This window comes from Martes martes (assembly GCF_963455335.1).
Source record: "Martes martes genome assembly, chromosome: 1".
NCBI classification, from domain to species: Eukaryota; Metazoa; Chordata; class Mammalia; order Carnivora; family Mustelidae; genus Martes; species Martes martes.
This window is the reverse complement of record NC_137888.1, coordinates 48,661,317-48,680,748: the sequence shown is the minus strand read 5'-3', so window position 1 is coordinate 48,680,748 and position 19,432 is coordinate 48,661,317. Positions and strand designations below refer to the sequence as shown.

General features: G+C 32.6%; 1 protein-coding gene across 1 annotated transcript in view; it reads left to right on the top strand.

Moving 5' to 3' along the window:
* SENP7 (SUMO specific peptidase 7) overlaps positions 1–19,432 on the top strand; it is a 164,019-nt gene that overhangs the window by 113,437 nt on the left and 31,150 nt on the right. Inside the window, exons 9-14 of the mRNA XM_080799916.1 lie at positions 321–660; positions 1,774–1,931; positions 4,523–4,669; positions 9,003–9,036; positions 16,227–16,406; positions 18,045–18,307. Of these exons, the coding sequence (XP_080656042.1) occupies positions 321–660; positions 1,774–1,931; positions 4,523–4,669; positions 9,003–9,036; positions 16,227–16,406; positions 18,045–18,307 (1,122 nt within the window). The remainder of the gene's footprint in view (positions 1–320; positions 661–1,773; positions 1,932–4,522; positions 4,670–9,002; positions 9,037–16,226; positions 16,407–18,044; positions 18,308–19,432) is intronic.

Below are 19,432 nucleotides of genomic sequence, written 5' to 3'. Positions count from 1 at the left end.
AATAAAACTGTAAAAAACCTTTTTTTATTCTAAAGTTGACTTAGGTTGTGGGAGACCATCTGAACCACTTGTAAATATGGGAATTTCCACATCACAGCCTTTTAAAAAAATGTTTGGATGTCTGATCGGACAGACCAAATTCTGTCTTTTTACTTGGGAGACCCTGGCGATAGTAATATAATATTATTATGTGGTTTCCTATTCCTGTAGTTATAGAAATGATATTTTTACTTTTATATTCTCCTTTAGGAATTTAAACTTTAAAAAATTCTTTAGCCAAATCTGACTAATGCTAATTTTCTGTATGCATTTATGTTCAGAAAACACAAGAAAATGACTCAGCAGCATCTGCTGAATTTGAGAAGCCAAGTGAAAACTATCATCAAGACTCAAAAGTGCTTGAAGAAATTACACCTGAACCTGTAGAAAGTGATATTGCTAAACTATCCTTACTTAATAGTCAGGAGTTGGCTTTGAGTGCTGCTCCCAAAAGTACCTCTGACTGTTCAACCACTGAAACTTTTGAGAGCTCTACTTCCACTGATACTGTGAGGAATTCTACCCTGCTTGAGAAGGATGAGAATGAGTTGAATGCAATAGAAAATCCCGTTTTAAGTGAACACAGTGAGGGGAGCCAATCTTTGATATCAGTTGAACCAAGTAAGTAACAGTAGGATAATAATGTTTTTAAATTTTCTCTTCTTTACTTAGTTGTTTTATTTTACCTCTTAAATTTTGCTGAGGTGTTAGCTGTTTATGACATCCCTGTGGAATATATTAACTTGAGAAAAAGAAAACTTGGGGTTTTGGACTTTGTTCATAAATTTTGTAATAATGATTTAGGTAAACAATAGATTACTTGGAAGCAGGGTTTTTGTTTTTTGTGTTTGTTTTTATTTTTTTTAGAATTGTGAACTGTAATTTATCTCAGTAATTTTTTTTAAAGATCTGCTTATTGATTTTAGAGAGAGAGCATGCTCACACACGTGTACACACATGTTGGGGAAGGGGCAGAGAGAGAGACTCTTCAAGCAGACTCCCCTCTGGGCATGTGCTGAGATGCTCAATACCATGACCCAGGAGATCATGAACTGAGCCAAAACCAATAGTTGGGCGCTGAATCAGCTGAGCCACCCAGGAGTCCCTCATCTCAGTAGTTTTTAAAAAGGATTCCAGAAGAGCCATTATTATTGACATTTTGGTTGGTGAAGTTGAAGTGCGGAGTTTAGGTGCTATGTAATAATTATCATTAATTTTGATTTAATTAATGTTCAAGTATTTGATACACTCACATGGTACAAAAAAAGGTTTTAAAGGATACACAGTGAATAGTTTCCCACATCTTTTCAGGCATCCACTCCTTCCTCCTGGAGGTAACTAATGTTACAGGCATTAAAGTACAATTTATTTTTTTAAATTTTAATCTTAAATTTAATTTTTTTAAGTATAGTTTAGAGTGATGGAACAATACATTTTTATTATTCTCGCCAGAACTTTTCCCTAAGTTCTTTCTCATGGCTTTATCCATTTTTAAATGTCTTCATCCTCCAGAAAGTAAGGTTGCAGGTAACTGCTAAACAATAGCACTGATATGGAAATATTGTATATAACTAGTATAAATCAGATAATGAATGATAGTGCAGTTTCTAAGTTGGACAAGTTAGATGATTAAATTTTAATGGGATTATTAAAGGTATATTCCATGAATTAGAAAGTTTTCTTTTTGATGTGTGTTTATTGTGACACATTTAAAAAACAATTGTTTCTTTTTAGTTGTTGTTTCCAGTGATGAAGAAGGACCTGTTGAACATAAAAGTTCAGAAATTCTTAAATTACAACCTAAGCAAGACCATGTCATCACTAATGAAAATAAGAATACTTCTGAATCAGCATTGTCAGAACTACCATTGATTACATGTGAATCTGTACAGGTAATTTATTTCTGCTTTCTCATAATTAACAGTGAAATATGCACTACTGACTAACAACTGTTTCTTTCATCAAGCAGAATATTATAATAAAAATTACGAATATTCCTAGTTTAAATTTGAGATAATTTTCATATTAGTTTGAAAATATGTAATTGTCTTTATTGAAGTGAAAGAATTTTTTTTTGGTCATTTATATTTTTTTCAGTCTAAATATTCTATGACTTGAATACTTTTTCTTTTTTTTAAAAATGATTCTCATTAGACATTTAACTACTTTATCAAAACATTTTCTAGAATTGAACAGTTTCCCATATTTATCTGTCCGGTCTTCCAGTAGTGTGGCTACCTGGACTTATTCCTTTCCCTCATATGCAATTAAGGTAGCATTATGTAGAGGAAAGAACATGGTTTCTGGAGATCACAGACCTGTGTTCAAATCTCGCCTCTGTCATTTGGGCAAGTCACTTCTTTAAGTCTTAGTTAACTTATATGTTAAATGAGGTTGATAATACCTACCTCACAAGATTATTTTGAGTATTAAAGGAAATAACATATGAAAGCATTTAGAATAGTGTCACAAACCTAGCAGTTTGTTAAGTCCTTTGTCTTTTCCTTCTTGCAGAAGATAACAAATGGAAGTGTCTTGTTGGCTTAATGTCAGCCAGTTGTGTTTTGACATAGTACTTTAAAAAGTATAGCTCTAAAGTGAGGTTCAAATCATTTATTGTCAGTATTCTTATTATCATCCTTTTATTATCCTATTTTAAAGAAATGATTATCAGTGACCACCAGTGTAGAATTATGGTAAAACTTTTGTTGGTTTATTTTTTAATAATGTCAGAAGCTGTTATTCTCTAAGGTGTGATGAAGAATTGGGTCACTTCTATAAAAAAAAAATCTGGTGGTCTGATTATTGTTTCACTGGTGTTTTTATTGCCTTGGTGCTCTATATAGAGATCAGCTTAGCATCTGTGTTGGGAAATTTTGTTAGAATGTAACCATTTTTGCTTGATTGGGCCGGTAGCCTACTTTATGTCTTAGTTGTATTGGTAATAAAAGCCATGTCATTTTTGATAATGAGTTCAAACTTCTCAATGAATTATAGTTTCCTTGGCAGCATGTAAGTTCATAATGCAGTATGAATGATCATATCATAAGAAAATAACACTTTTTGTAGAACGGCTGGAATATGATCACAACCCAGGCAGAAAATAATGTGAAGACCTACTAAGATCTATAGGGCAGCATACCTTAACATCTCTACACCTTTCCTTGTTTCCAGTTTTTTTTTTTTTTCCTTGTTTCCAGTTTTAAATGAAGTTATGAGAAACATGGGTTGGCCATTTTTAGGTAGCACTTAGTTTAGTCTTTGCAAAATGTGAGGCCCCCAAAAGAAATTCTTTTTATCCTGTCTTCTCATTTTATCACTTAAAACACACACAGTTATTAGTCTCACTGATTAGAGTCCCTGTAGTTGATTTGTTATCTGTTCTTTAAGGGATAAGAAGAATTTTAGAGTGAACAATAAAAGATAATAATAAAGATTTTTTATTAGGCAGATAAATGGCATTGTGAGCTGGGTTAAGAATAATGAGTACTACATATGTTTCACATGAGGATTAATCACATTTTCTAGAGGTAGAAGAAGAGTAAGTGCATGTGCATAGTTGCTCTAGTGGTCATTTATTTGGTTGTTAGTGATTTTAGGGTTAAAGGGGAATAATGCACAAAGGCTAGCCAAATGTGGATTTGAAAAAGTCATTTGAAAGCAGTTTAAAATTCAGAAGAGATTGTAGGAAACAGCTGCTGCTAATACTTCCCGATAAAGTGTATTGTAATTTAAAAGCAGAGTTCTGTAGTTGTTTGAGTGGAAGTTGTATAATTTTTGAGGTTTTGGGCAACTGGTTAGTTATTTTCAGATATCGAACATAGAGTAAAATATATAGATTTGATATAACAGATGGTTCTTAGGCACTTACATGCCTTCAAGTGAATTACCTAAGAGCATCATCTTGGTGTATGAAACAATTATACATGGTTGAAATAACCCTTGACCTTCAGGTAGAAACCTGGATTTGACTTAATGTTGATTCACACCGACTTCATGACCTTTGCAAGTCACTTAACCAATCGAAACATCTATTAGTTTTACTTATGAAATGGAAAAAAAAACCCCAAAAAACCCGAACTACTTCACAGGGTGGTTGTGATTAAAAGAGATAATATATTTAGAAACTCATTTTGAACTAAGGTACTATATAAATCTTAGTATATTTCTGTTGAACTAAAGTTGAATAAAACCTATTAGGGAATATTAAGTTTGAAATTATGGCTTTGATGCAGAGGAAGATATATTTCTAGAGCTTAGGCCTATGTAATTAAGATTCAATTATTAGGAGTAGTTTTTTCAAGGTAAATCATAGGCTTTTTAAGAAAAAAAAATCTAGATAATGATTTCTTTACAAGAACAGTATAAAATCCTTCACAAATTCATTAATAGTGATTTAAAGAAGTATTTGACTTTGAAAAGCATTGTCAGCATTTGTCTAATACTTAGGGTTATATGCATTTTATAATTTATTCCTTATTAGGCTTCATCTGAATTATGTCCATATAATCCTGTCATGGAAAACATTTCCTGTGTTATACCTAGTAATGAGATGGACCTACAACTGGATTTTATATTTACTTCTGTTTATATTGGTAAAATAAAAGGAGCTTCTAAAGGTTGTGTTACAGTAAGTATATTTAATTTGTTTTTGTTTTTTTAGTTTTGGATTATGGACAAGACATTTACAGATTGTCTTTTTTTTAAATGCAAATGAAAATGGAATTGAGATTAATTTTATATGGGACACTTTGAATATGTCATTATACCTACTTTGAGACATGACTTTAACTGGGGGAATCCTAAAATCATAAGGGAACATCCTAAAATTATATCTTTGACCCAGCTATTCTAATGAAGATCATGTATGAAAAAAGATCATATGTAGTATTGATACTCATTGAGTTCTTAAACTTACTTGGTGGTAAAGTCAATTTTTATTCAGGGTATAGTTGAGAGCAAAAAGAGGAAATCCCATTTTGCTGCTTTAAATTGTAAACTGGATTCTTCAAATTCCTAAATTTCTTTAAAGATCTCCAGGAGTAATTCCTAGACTGGATTTTACTCACGTCTCTGTATTTTCTTACTATTTCTGCCTGTTAAAATTCTAACCATCCTGTAAGGCTTATCTGAAATATTTCCTCTTCCAGGAAACCTTTCCTGATTCCTCTCTTCTAACCAGAACTAACTTCTCCCTTTACTGTATACTTATAGCACTTTGTATATGTTTTAAGATTTATTCTATGGGTTTATAATTGTTTATATTTTTGCCTGAACTTCTCCATTGGCCTTTAAGCTTCTTGTGGTGAAGAGCCATGCTTTTATTTGCCTTTACACCTTCCATAAATGGTTCAATCCTAAATAAGCGTGTCAAATGTTAGTTGAATTGCATTGACCATGTCAGGTTATAACTCAGGTATTCTCCCAAAAGTTTTATTAATATGTCAGTGTGTTAGGGATAGGGCCGAGAAAAATAAAATGGTAAGACATATGCTCTCCTTTCATGGAATTTGTAGTCTAATGGAAGAGACAGACACATAAATAGATATTTACATTATGATAAAATGTTAAATGGAAATATGTACAAGAAGGGTGCATATGGGAATATCTGTCTGGAGGAATCCCGGAAGACTTCACAGGGAAGGCACATGATTTAAGACATAAAGTAGATGTTTACTTGGTGACTATGCAGGAGGATGGCCTAATTTCTTGTATAAATCCAGCAAAATCTGGGATCTATAAATAATGGTAGCTTGTAATATAGTTAAAATTGCTTTGATTGAAAACACAAGAGCAATTTTGTGTAATATTCTCTGATCAGTAGCTTTTAGATACTAATGATTTTGGCATGCCTGGGATGGTTTTACACTTTTTTTTTCTTTTAAGGAATTTCATTCACTTTTTATAACATTTCTCCCTTCCCCTCCCATTTTACTTTTTAATTTTAGATTCAGTTTAATCATTTTTTCTTCTGTTGAGTTGTTTTTAATGGTAAAAAATTAAATAATATAAATATGTGATAATAATTGAGTAGTCAGCGGAGAAAATCCAACATCAATATTCAGCAGCGGGTTTCCATTAGTTAATGTTATTAATTGTATATTATAGTTAGGTGGACTTGTGGGCAAAAAATAAGACCAAACAAAAAATTACAATTGAGTAAAGAAACTATTTTATTTTAAGAAAAATTTAAAGAATATCTATAATCTTGCATATCCAGAAATATTTGACATCAACTCTGCTGTCAATATCATTCCATATTCTTCATATTAGATATGCATATATGTTTAAAGCAGAAGTATATGACATATATGCTGTTTTGTAACTTACCACTATTAAGTTAGTTCATGTATCTATTTTGGGGTACTTGGGTTGTCCGTAATTCCTGACTGTTGAAACATTTCGGTTGTCCCAATATTTACTATTAGAAGTAGTAGGGGAGTGCAGATATTCAATAAATGTCATAAAGTAGGTTTTCAAAATTTGTTTCATGTTTGTTGGAACAATTCTTATAATTGAAATAAAAACTTAAATGTCTAATTAAAGGAAAGTGATTTAGTAAATCAAAGCAAATATATACAGGTAAAATATGTGTATATGAAGAAAGACTGAGAGGAATTCTGTAAATATTAAAACATAAAACAGTATGTTACTAAGGAGAGAGCATAAGCAAGTTTAACATATAAAAACAATGAATAATATGAAAAGGGGAGAGAAAAAGGTAAAAGTCTTAAAACTTCAAGGATCCAAAAGACTTTTTATATATTCCCTTTTCAGACACAGTTCATAACACTTTGTAACAGAGAAATGAAAGAACTTTTTTTCGTGGGGGAATAAGTAAGAGAATTAAACTCAGTAATTTTCCAGATACTTAATGAGTCTCTACTAATGTGTCATTGTAGATTAACTGAAGATACTGTTCTCACTCTCTTGATAGTTACATTTTAGCTAAACTACAAAAATAGCTATATTGGGAAGCTACTTACATAAATTAGAGCTCATTTTTTTATAGTTGGACCTTTACTATTTTTTTTTTTTAGTGTAGAGAATGCTGCAATAGATGTGAACACTTCATTTTTTGTTTCTCAGCTTTGTTGATAGTAGGGCAGATGTTTATTAAGTAAACATTGTGTTCAGAGAACTGTACTGTCCATTGTTAAGAAGTTATAAAATAGGTATGTATGATTTCAGAGAACTGGGTTTATCTTACTCTCACAAAAATATCTGTCTTATCTTCCTAACTGGGGATTAAGTTTTTGCTGGGAATAGGGCTTTGCCTTTGGGAGAGGTTACATGTTAGCTTAGTCATCATACAAAGATATAAATAATTATCAGATCCTTGCTGAAAGATTTGATATAGGACAAGAATACTTACTGTGGAAGAATGAGAATAATGACAAAGTAGAGGCCAAGATATATAGGTACACTATTCTAGTTCATAATTTTGTAGTACTGTCTATAAAATCTCAAAAGCAAAATTCCTTATACTCATTTTCTGTAACTAATTATTTACATTTGATGAGATATATTTTATGAGATTAAAGACTTAGTAAATATGTTCAGAATTTGGCAAGGGAAAATATACACCAAATATATATAGCAGTTGTGTGAAAGTGACAGAATAATAAGGTGCATTTGATAAATTAGATAATATACTTAATCAGATGTTAGTGTCTAATGATAATAGTTCCTTTTGATTAAGGCTCTTATCTAAAGCTGAAAGATTTCAGCTTTAGATAAGAGCTTACTGAATTTAGGTTCAGTAAGTAACCTAAATTTACCTACTTAGTTTGTGTGTAAGTGGTAGAGACAGGATTTGAACCCCAAACTCAACTTTTAACTCATATGGACTTCTGACTGAATTTTGCTTTAGTGGCTGACTTAGACTCTGAAATATGAATTTTATTAAACTACAATATGAAATAATTTTTAAATTGGAAAAAGAAATGAGTCACAATAAACCTGTGGTTTCACTGGACATTGTTTGCTACTTATTTGGAATTCTGTTGGTAGTTTATTTAGGTAGCCATGTACCAAGACCATTTTTAATTTTGTTTTGTGCTCACAGACTATACCCCTGATTTGGTAAACAGTTTCATAAATGTATTGATCAGAAGAGAAATCCAACTAAAGAATAAATAAATAGCCATGAATTCATTTTGACATTAATGGAAAAATGAATTTAAAAGCCTATTTTAGATGGAACATTTAAGATTTTAGGTGTTCCATGACCTTGAAAGTTTGTTATAAAAGCAGTACTTAAGGTCAGATATATGTAAAAATTCCTAGAGAAAATCAGTGTCCTGGCACAGAAGGACCAGAAAGAATAAAAACTTTGCTGTACTTTCAGTCAGAAGTGAATTTGTAACATGGAAAGATGAATGCTGGGAATGTCAACAAAGCCAAGAATCAAACCCTGTTTTGTGGTTTATTTACCAAAGTCACTGACACCTTGGGGTTCTCTTGGCAGTTTCTTGGGACTTTGTCTTATACCTTCCATAATATTCAGGAAACATTTTAAAAATATATATTAAGTAAAGTCTTACTGGTTTTTAATAAATGAGCATATTGAGAGTTAAATTATGTGCTCAGGGTTCTTCAATAAAATTAGGTCTTTACCAAGAAAACCCCAGCTAAGTCTTTACAGTGAGACATTTTCTTGGCTTATTTTTAATAAGGCTTAAACACTTTTTTTGAATATTTTATTTTAAAATAAAATTTAAATTTATTTGTACACCTAAAAAAAATTATTTGTGCACCTAACATGGGGCTTGAACTCACAACCCCAAGATCAAGAGTTGCATGCTCTATGGACTGAGCAAGCCAGGCGCCCCTTGAGCACTTTTAGTATAGACTTTGAATACATGCTTGTGGTTTGAAAAAGAAAAAAAAAACAACTGAAAATTTTGAATAGTAACATATTGAGCGGTAACTCATTTTTTGCTTTTTTATGTTTCCTTTAGTTCACGACAAAGTATGTTAAGATCCCATTTCAAGGTAAGCTGTCATTGTCTTATGATTTCTTTTCACTGTAATTTTGAACATAAAATAGCAAAAATTCTGAAATCTTTCTGCAGCCAGCTTTCCATAATTTTTTCAGTATAGAAATTAAGTAAAACTAAGGTTAATAATGTATTTCAAGTTTGATTCCTCTTATTATTATTTTTTTCTCACCATAGCACATAACCTCCCCAATTAATATATTTCAAGTTAACACCTTTTTTTATCAGCTTTAAAAGAAGTTAAAATATTTTATAAGACTATTTGAATATATTTTATAACTATTGTTTTAATGATCAGTAATATTAAGAGACTCAAAGTAACAGAAATAAAGTTTTGATAGCAAGAAGATTTTGGTGTGATGAAATGTATGAAAATAGGAACTGTAAGGAAAATTTATAATGTTGCACACAAACATGTAAAATGGTTTTGCATAGGGGTTAGGAGAAATTTTTTTATACCATTTCTTATCTGAGTAAGGCACAGTAGATTGGAAACTATACCTGCAATATACAGAGACTCAGAACATTTTCTATTTTCTCCCCAACCAAAATCCTTTCAGAATAATAATGACACTAAGATAACAAATAAGAAGCAATAGAGAATAGTCTCTGTAGAGAATGAATTATGAAAAAAATGAGGAAGAAAAATAGACACAAATAGCGCTTTACAGATTGACTACAGAAGAGAGGAAGCTTCTGTTCCAAGACTGAGGATGTGATCGAAGTAACTTTAATTGGAGTCCCCGCATAGCCACAGACGGAATCCACAGCTATATATTACAATAATCTAATAATTAGGAAATTAGTATAAGTAGTAAGAATATATAAGCAAGGCACAGTATAAACAAATTGATATTCCTAATTAGGATATTTTAATGTTATTATGGAATAATATAACATTAACCATTTAGAAGAAACAAAGACCTGATTTAAAAGAAAATAATAATTTCCTAAAGGAAAGTGTAGTAATCTATAGTTAAATACCTATGTAACAGCGCTCCTCCCATATCCTTTTTTTTTTTTTAAGTTGAGGTATAATTAACATGTAACATGATACTGGTTTCAGGTGTACAACATAATGTTTTGTTATTTGTGTATATTGCACAACTGATCCCTACTATCTCTCTAGTTAACATCCTCCCCATACATAGTTGCAAAAGGTTTTTTTTTTCCTATTGTGATTGATGACTTTTAAGATCTCACTCAGTGACTTTCACATTTGTAATACAGTAACTGTAGTCACCATGCTGTATATTACATCCCCATGACTTATTTATAACTGTTAAGTTTGTACCTTTTGTCCCATTTACCCATTTTGCCCACCCACACCCTGCCTTTGGCAGCCAGTAATCTGATCTCTGTATCCATGAACTTGTGGTTTTTGTGGGTTTTTTTTGTTGTTGTTTTTTTATTTTACATGAAAGTGATGTTATGTGGTATTTGTCTTTCTCTGACTTATTTCAGAGCATGAATGGGGGGAAGGGCAGAGGGAGAGGGAGTCTCCCAGAGAGCAGATTCCCTGCTGAGTGCAGAACCCAACATGGGACTCCATCTCAGGACTCCTGAAATCATGACCTGAGCCAAAGTCAGACACTTAACAGACTGAACCACCAAGGCGCCCCATAAAAATCTTTTAAAAACAAGACATGCATATGAAAGGTTTTAATAGATAAGGAATGTAGAAGTCTAAATGCTTATTCTTTTTCTACAGTAGCTCAGGAAAATACTAATTTGTATACTTATATTATCTATTATGTTTGGCTGTGACTTAAAGAAAATAACTTAATTTTCCTTCATGAAGAAGAAATCCAGAGATAGGCTGAACAGGGCTGATACAGTGTTTCTTTAGTCTTCAGAGGCCCAGTCTCTTTTGTTTTTTTACTGTGTCATTCCTGACATATGACTTTCATCCTTAAGTTTGTGTCATGGACAACTGGCTGCTCATATTTCAGTCATCATGTTTGTGTTCTAGGTAGAAAGCAGGAGGAAGGCGAAAATGGTAAAAAGCACACATACCACCTATGTCTTGCCTTTTTAAGGAGCCTTCTTGGATGTGCATGCCACCTAACCTCTTCTACTTACATTTTCTTAGGTAGAATATAGTCATATGATGACACATCTACTTGCAAAGAAAGCTAGGAAATGGAGTTTCTAAAAGCTGAATATCTTGCCTCTTAGATAAAATTAGGGTTCTGTTACTAAGATCCCTAATAGTGGGTAGGAAAAATGATAGGCAACTCCTACTTTCAGTTTTTTCCGTAGTCCTGTAACAAAATAAACCAAATGTTGGGGAAAATTTGGTAGTGAGGTATATTTTCCTTAATGGTGGTGTTAAATCTCCTTTTTTAAAAAGGGAAACTTTTTCAAGAAATCTTTGTAAAGAAAATTATGCTTTTATACTAAAAGGTTGGTACATTTGGATTAGTAGTAGTTGTCTAGATTTCACAGAAATAGTATCAGTTATTTGGGATTATGAGCTGCGTGAGGAAGAAGTGCTAAGTTTTCTGAAGGTTCCTACTCTTGTAATTTAGTCTGTTTGTCTTTGCTGCCAGTTTCACTGACAGTTTTCGGAATGGGGGAGTTACAGTACCTGTGAATTAGAAGAACTAATGTTATTAAAATGTCCATACTACCCAAAGTGATCTGCAGGGTCATTATAATACCTATCAAAATTTCAGTTACATTTTTCATAGAGAAAAAATTCTAAAATCTGTCTAGAACAACAAAAGATCTCAAATAGCCAAAACAGTCCTGAGAACATGGCTGGGGTCATCACACTTCCTGGTTTTAGACTATATTACAAAGCTATAGTAATCAAAACAATTTTGTACTGGCATAAAAACAGATAGACACATAGAACAGTGGAACAGAATTGAGAACGCAGAAATAAACGCATGCTATGTCTCAATAACTGGTGTTGGGAAAGCTGGATAGCCACAAGCAAAAGAATGAAACTGGAATCCCATCTTTACTATATGCAAAAATCAACTCAAACTAGATTAAAGCCTTACGTGTAAGATGGAAAACCATAAAACTCCTAGAAAAAAAAACAACGTTAGGGGTTAAGTTTTTTCGCATCGGTCTTGGCAATGATTTTTTTTTTTTTTTTTGGATTTGACTCTAAAAGCAGAGGCAACAAAAGCTAAAATAAACAGGTGGAACACCACCAAACTAAAAAGCTTCTGCATAGCAAAGGAAACCATTAGCAAAATGAAAAAGCATCCTAGGGAATGGGAGAAAATATTTGCAAACCACATATCTAAGAAAGGGCCAGTATCCAAAATATATAAAGAACTCTGAGAATTCAAAAGCAAAAGTCTGATGAAAAATCGGGCAGAGAAAGCCATCAAAAAAATGAAATCTTGCCATTTGCAATTACGTGGATGGAACTAGAGGGTATTATGCTAAGCGAAATAAGTCAATCAGAGAAAGACAATTATTATATGATCTCACTGGTATGAGGGATTTGAGAAACAAGACGAAAGATCACAGGGGAAGGGAGGGAAAAATGTAATAAGACTAACCAGAGAGAGAGTCAAACCATAAGAGACTCTTAATCTCAGGAAACAAACGGAGGGTTGCTGGAGGGGAGGGGGGTGGGAGGGATGGGGTGCCTGGATGAGGGACATTGGTGAGGGTATGTGCTGTGGTGAGCGCTGTGTATTGTGTAAGACTGATGAGTCACAGACCTGTACCCCTGAAACAAATAATACATTATATGTTAATTAAAAAAATAAAAGGCAAAAAACCCCCAAAACAACAATAACAAAAAAAAAATAAAAAGAATGATCATGCTTAAAAAAAAATTAGGCAGAGGAAGATATGTGAATGTGAATACACATTTTTTCCAAAGAAGACATGCAAATGGCAAATAAGCACATGAAAAGATGCTCAATATCACTAATCATCACAAAAATGCAAATGAAAACCACAATGAGATATCCCCTCATACCTGTTAGAATGGCCATCATCAGAATGACCAGAGTTCAGCAAGTGTTGATAAGGATTTGGGGAAATGGGGTACCCTTGTACATTATCGGTGATACTGTAAACTGCTGTAGTTACTATGGAAAACGCTCTGTAGGTTCCTCAAGAAATTAAAATTAGAACTGCTATATGATCCAGCAATCCTACTTCTGGGCATATATCCAAAAGAAATGAAAACAGGATCTTGAAGAGATGTATGCATCCTGCATTATCCACAGTAGCCAAAATATGGAAACCACCTAAGTCTGTTGAGGGGTGGATAAAAGTGTGGTTTATATATACAATGGAATATTAGTCTTGAGAAAGAATGAAATCTTCCCATTTGTGAGAACATGCAGGACATTGAGGGCATTAGAGTAATTGAAAAAAGTCAAATGGAGAAAGACAAATACTGCATGATATGCTTATATGTGGAATCTGAAAAAGCTGACACAGAAATAGAGACTAATATGGAGGTTACCAGGGACTGGGACATGGAGGAAATGGGAAGATGTTGTACAGAGAGTATATACTTCCGGGTGTAAGGTCAATAATGCACAGAATGGTGATTACAGTTAATAATACTGTATTATATACTTGAAAATTGCTCAGAGAGTCCATCTTACATGTTCTTATCATGAAAAAAAATGGTAGTGATGGAAGTGTTAGCCAGTGCTTCAATGGTAATTGTTTTGCAGTAAATACGTGTATCAGATTAACATTAGACAGCTTAAACTTATACAAGGTTATATGATAATTGTATCCCAGGAAAGCTGGAAAAAAAGAGAAAAGTCATAGTCAGTGTAAAAAAAAAAAAAGTGAAATTAAGTAGGGTAGCTAGGTAGAGAGAGAGATGGCGATAGGGAGAGACAGAGTGGACTTTAAGGGGCATAAGCCAGTAGGAAAGACTGGACAAAATAATGCAAAGAGAAAGGGAACAAAAGAGCGAGGAAAAGAAAAATATTTAAAAACACAAGTAAGGAAAAAATGGAAGGAGGAAGGAGAAAGAGGGAGGAATGAAAGAAGGAAAGAGGAAGGTAGAGATAAAGAGATGAAGGAAGGATGGAAAGGAAGTGAGAAGAAAGATAGGCAGGTTACAGGCAGGTTAATAATAGAGAAAGACTGTGGAGTCTGAGAAACAAATAGGGTTTTGGAGGGGAGGGAGGTGGGAGGTTAGGTGAGCCTGGTGGTGGGTATTAAGGAGGGCATGTATTGCATGGAGCACTGGGTGTGGTGCATAAACAATGAACTCTGGAACACTGAAAAAATAAAACAAAATTAAAAAAAAAGAATAGAGAAAGAAAAGGATGGTGATTAAATTGGGCTGAGAAAAGATATAGAAAAAAACTATCAAAGAGGGAAGAAAAAGGAAGGGACAAAGATAGGAAGTAAGAGGAAAAAAGGAAGTTTAAAGTGATGAGTCTGTAGGAAAGAGTAAATACAAAAGAAATAAAGAATGTGGGAGTAAGAGATAGAAAGAAGGGTTTGAAAGAAGGAGCTAGTAAGAAAATTAAGTACAATTGTGGATAGTGGGGAAAGAAATCTAAAAAGAACTCAGCTAAAATACTACAATAAAATAAGATTGATGAATGGTGACAGCTAGATAGAAAAGTAGTTAGGTATGTGAGGAGTAGATATAAAACATAAATAAATGGATAGATATAGATTGATTGATAGAAGTGATTTTAAAAAGGATTATCCAGGAAAATGCCAATAAATAAAAGGTAGTAACAGAGTTTGAAAGGAAAAGAAGTTATGTAAAATGTTTTTAAAAGGAGTAGTGAAATAGTATAAGTAGGCAGGCAAGCATGCAAACAGGCACAGAGGAAAAGTAGAAATACAGAAAAGGAGCAAGAAAAGACATGAAGAAATGGAATAAGGGAAGGAAGGAATAAGCGAAAGGAGGAAATATGAAAGAAAGACGATGTTTAAAGTTGATCAGTTGATTATAAGAAAAAGTTAAAAAATAGAATGGTGTGAGAACATTAAGATGACTAGTTAAGTATTTGAATGCTTATTGTAAAATGCTTTCAAACTTCAGTGTTGAGTGATATGAATTACCTGGTTTTTTTTTGTGTTTTGTTTGTTTGTTTTATTTTTTTGGTAAGCCAGATATTCTGATTCAGTACATCTAGACTGCAGCCTGATACTCTGCATTTCTAACAGGCTCTGATGTGATCCCAGTGTCAAAGGCGGAGAACTAGATTTTGACTTGCTAGGATACAGTGCCAGGAGACAGTGCGGGTAGGAATAGTAAGGAATAGTAAGAGATTTGTTTTAAATAGGTATTCGTCTTGAGTTTGTACTTAAACCGATACTAGTTCAGATGCTTATTTTCTTAAAGTTGGACCAGATGACCTTCAGGACTTCTTTATACTAGTTTTCTATGTTTATTTGAATTAAAAAAAATCCTCATAGAAGTTTCTTTTAGCTTACTGGGAGGAAGACCCATAATTCTGAGTGATTACCTAGAAGTTTTGAGAAGTAAAACCTGGAAGAATTTTATTTTATTTATTTTTTTAAACCTGGAAAAATTTTATAAGAAATACTATCTAAGACCATTCAAAAGCTCATAATATCTTTGAGAGTCTTTTGATATTAGCTAGAGTGGAATGCAGATATTTTGGGAGAAGAAACATAGGAATAAATTGACTTATGGTAACATTTGAGGTCTTAGTTGATGGTATTGACCAAAATAGAAATACATAATCTTCTAAGTTATATTATGCTTATTTTTCTGCATAGATCAGATAGTTGTCATTGTCATTGTCTTCTTTTTTAAAAATTTAATTTAATTTTTTTTTCAGTGACCCAAAATTCATTGTTTATGCAGCACACCCATCTTCTTCATTGTCATCTTCTTCCTCCTCCTCCTCCTCCTCTTCTTCTTGGCCTTTTTTTTTTTTTTTAAGATTTTATTTATTTGACAGATCACAAGTAGGCAGAGAGGCAGGCAGAGAGAGGAGGAAGCAGGCTCCCTACTGAGCAGAGAGCCCGATGCGGGGCTCGATCCCAGGACCCTGGGATCATGACCTGAGCCGAAGGCAGAGGCTTTAACCCACTGAGCAACCCAGGCGCCCCTTGGCCTTTTTTCTGTACTGGAAATAATACTTTTATAAAATTTCACATATCATTCTTTTTGAAAAACATCGTATTTTCAAGAAGAGTCATAAAGTGTGTAAGTGTTGTATTCCTAATGTTGTCTTCTTTTGGTTTTAGTATCCTTGAATGAGGTTTCATTGCTAGTGGATGCCACACATTTAAAGAGGTTTGGGTTATGGAAAAATAAGGATGATGATCACAGTAAAAGGAGTCATGCTATCCTTTTCCTCTGGGTCTCTGCAAATTATCTTCAAGAGATTCAGGCCCAACTAGAAAACTCCATATTAAGCCAGCAATGTGAGTATGACATAATTTCTAAATTTTGGAATAACCTGAGAAGTCCTGTAAATAAAGTTGTTTTCTTCTAAAGTAATAGAGTGTGATTATTTCATTGAATTGAAATTAAGTTCATTGAATTAAAAGTGATTTTAACCCTTAATGTTATGCAAGATAATTATTTATTCTACATAATTTCTCCTGATAATTTTACTCAACCAAGAGAAATTATCTTCTAAAATAAAAAGGATACCTTATCCTAAGTCAGTTGCCATTCTTGGCTATCTTTCTTATGAGTTTCTTGCCCTTGTTTCGTAATAACTGTGACAGCTAATCAATGGCAACGTTAAATAAAATATAGAGGTCTTTTATCTTCAGTATTTTCTTGAATTTTTTAGAAAACTCAGTTTACTTAAATATATCATTTTTCTAAGACTGGATTGAATACTTTTGGGAGAATGCTCCTAAAACTGTCTATTTGAATGTATTTTAAATATCTCCCAACTTTGCTTAGTTTTCAACTCCTAAAGAGTCTAGTTTAGAATTGCATAAATCAAATTAGTAAGGTTTGTTTTTACCTCTTCGATCTCTCTACCTTGCCCTCTGTATTCCTTTGCATATAAAATGTGGTAAGTAGAGAACTGAATTTTATACCTTTAATATTACAGTAGTCCCTCCCTTTATCCATAGAGGATATGTTCCAAGACTCCTCCATAGATGCCTGAAACCACATATAGTACTGAAGTCTATACATACTATGTTTTTTCCCTCTACATGTGTACCTATGAGAAAATTTAATATATAAGTTAGGTACAGTAAGAGACTAATAATAACTAATAACAAAATAATTATAACAATATACTATAATAAAAAGTTACATGAATATGGTCTTTCTCAAAATACCTTATTATACGGTACTTACCCTTCTTGTGATGATGTGAGAAGATAAAATGCTTATGTGATGAGGTGAAATGAGGTGAATGACATAGGCATTTTGATGTAGTGAGAGCCCACTACAGACATGATGACGATAGGCCAGAAGGAAGATCGTCTGCTTCAGGACTGTGGTGGTTGACCGTGGGTGACTGTAACTGTGGAAAATGAAACCATGGATAAAGGAGGACTACTGTGGTTATTTTGCTGTCCTACTCCAAATTAGTTGGGAAAATTTATGATTAAATAGAGAAGTTGGGGAAATAAAACTAGCCATTTATAATTATTACGGGGGAATGAATGTTATCTGAGACCATTGTTGAAATGATTGATGAAACAAAATGATTTTGAAGGAAGTGTTCGATCAGAATACTTTTTTAATTGGTAGATTTGACAAATGGAGGATGGTAGAGAAAAATAATTAAATGCTTAGTTATTATTCATTCATTTATTCATAAATTCATTAATAAATGTTTACTAATACTAAATGCCAGATGGTAGAGATACAGCAACCAATACCATTGTAGAGTTTCCCTTTTAATGCAGGAAGAGTTTAAAATTTGTGAGTCTTGAATCTCAGTTACTAATGGCCTATTTGGGGATTTAATTTGCCTGGGTTATTAACTAATATACAAAATACTGTCATTAATGATTAAATTATTTTAATTATAATCCCCTTGAAAAATAACACTACTGATAAAAATTGGTTTCTTATTTCTTTTATAGCAAAATCCAATGAATTCATTTTCCTTGAGCTACACAGTCCTATTTCACAAAGAGAAGAATTGAAATTGAAAGATATTATGACAGAAATAAGTACAACCAGTGGAGAATTAGAGCTTTCTTATCCATTATCTTGGGTTCAGGCACTTCCTTTGTTTCAGAACCTCTCTTCAAAAGAAAGTTCTTTTATTCATTATTATTGTGCTTCAACTTGTTCTTTTCCTGCTGTTGCTGCTGAAGAGATGAAGAGGAAATCAGTATCTCAGGTTAGCATATGATTTATATAATTGGCAAGGTTCAGTAAAAATTTTTTCACTGAAAATAGAGTGATCTGAAAATGCTATGTTTTGTCAGAAGGGCACAGGAACCAACCTGAAAGAACTCCCAATACCAAAGCTAGAACAGTTTTAATTTAATTTAATTTAATTTAATTTAATTTAACTTAATTTAATTTTAAAGTAAACTTGACACCCAACTTGACACACTCGATACTGAGATCAAGAGTGGCATGCTCCACAAACTGAGCCAGCCAAGCGCCCCACAGCTAGAACAGCTGGATCAATAAAATCAATAATGATAATGTGATTGTTACCAAAGAATGTAATAAATACCCATACATCTGTATTAATAAAATATTAAATAATAATATTAATAATATTAAATAAAATATTAATAAAATATTAATAAAATACAAATAAATACCTGAATTAATGAGTGAAAAAAAAGTACTGATCGTGGATAATTGATAATTTTTTCTTAGGAAAGTATTTGAATTAATAAATGTAAAAGGAATAAGAAATACAAAGCCACCATAGTTAATGTTGTTGCAGGCAAGGTACACCAAGAGATACTAAATTTAATGGTAAGAACTTAAGGAGAAAAAGGATATGTACATAATCTCAAATTCTCTCAGCCAAAATATTTATTAATTATAAAAAAAAGTAACTTTACAGTGGAGAAATGCGGCGGACATCACCAGGAATAAGATACTATCACCATGCACTGAGAAGGGTACATGACTTATCTGGTATTCTTCCCAATATTGTGTAACCTCAGTCTAATTATGGGAAGAATCAGACAAACCAATAGTCTTGAAGATATCAAGGTCATGAAAGACAGGGAAAAACAGGAATTGTAGGATCCTCATACAGAAAAAAGATACTGGTAGAAACACTAATGATATCAGAATAGAGTCTACAATTTAGTTTATAATATTATACCAATATTAATTTCTTAGTTTTGATAGTTGTAAACGTGGTTATATAAGATGTTAGTATTAGGGGAATCTGGAAGAGGCTTGTATATCTCTGCCAAATACCTCTAGAAAGAAAAGTTTTTTCAAGTTTGCTATGGCAAATACAAACTTTTTATCTCTTAAATTTTATTTGTCC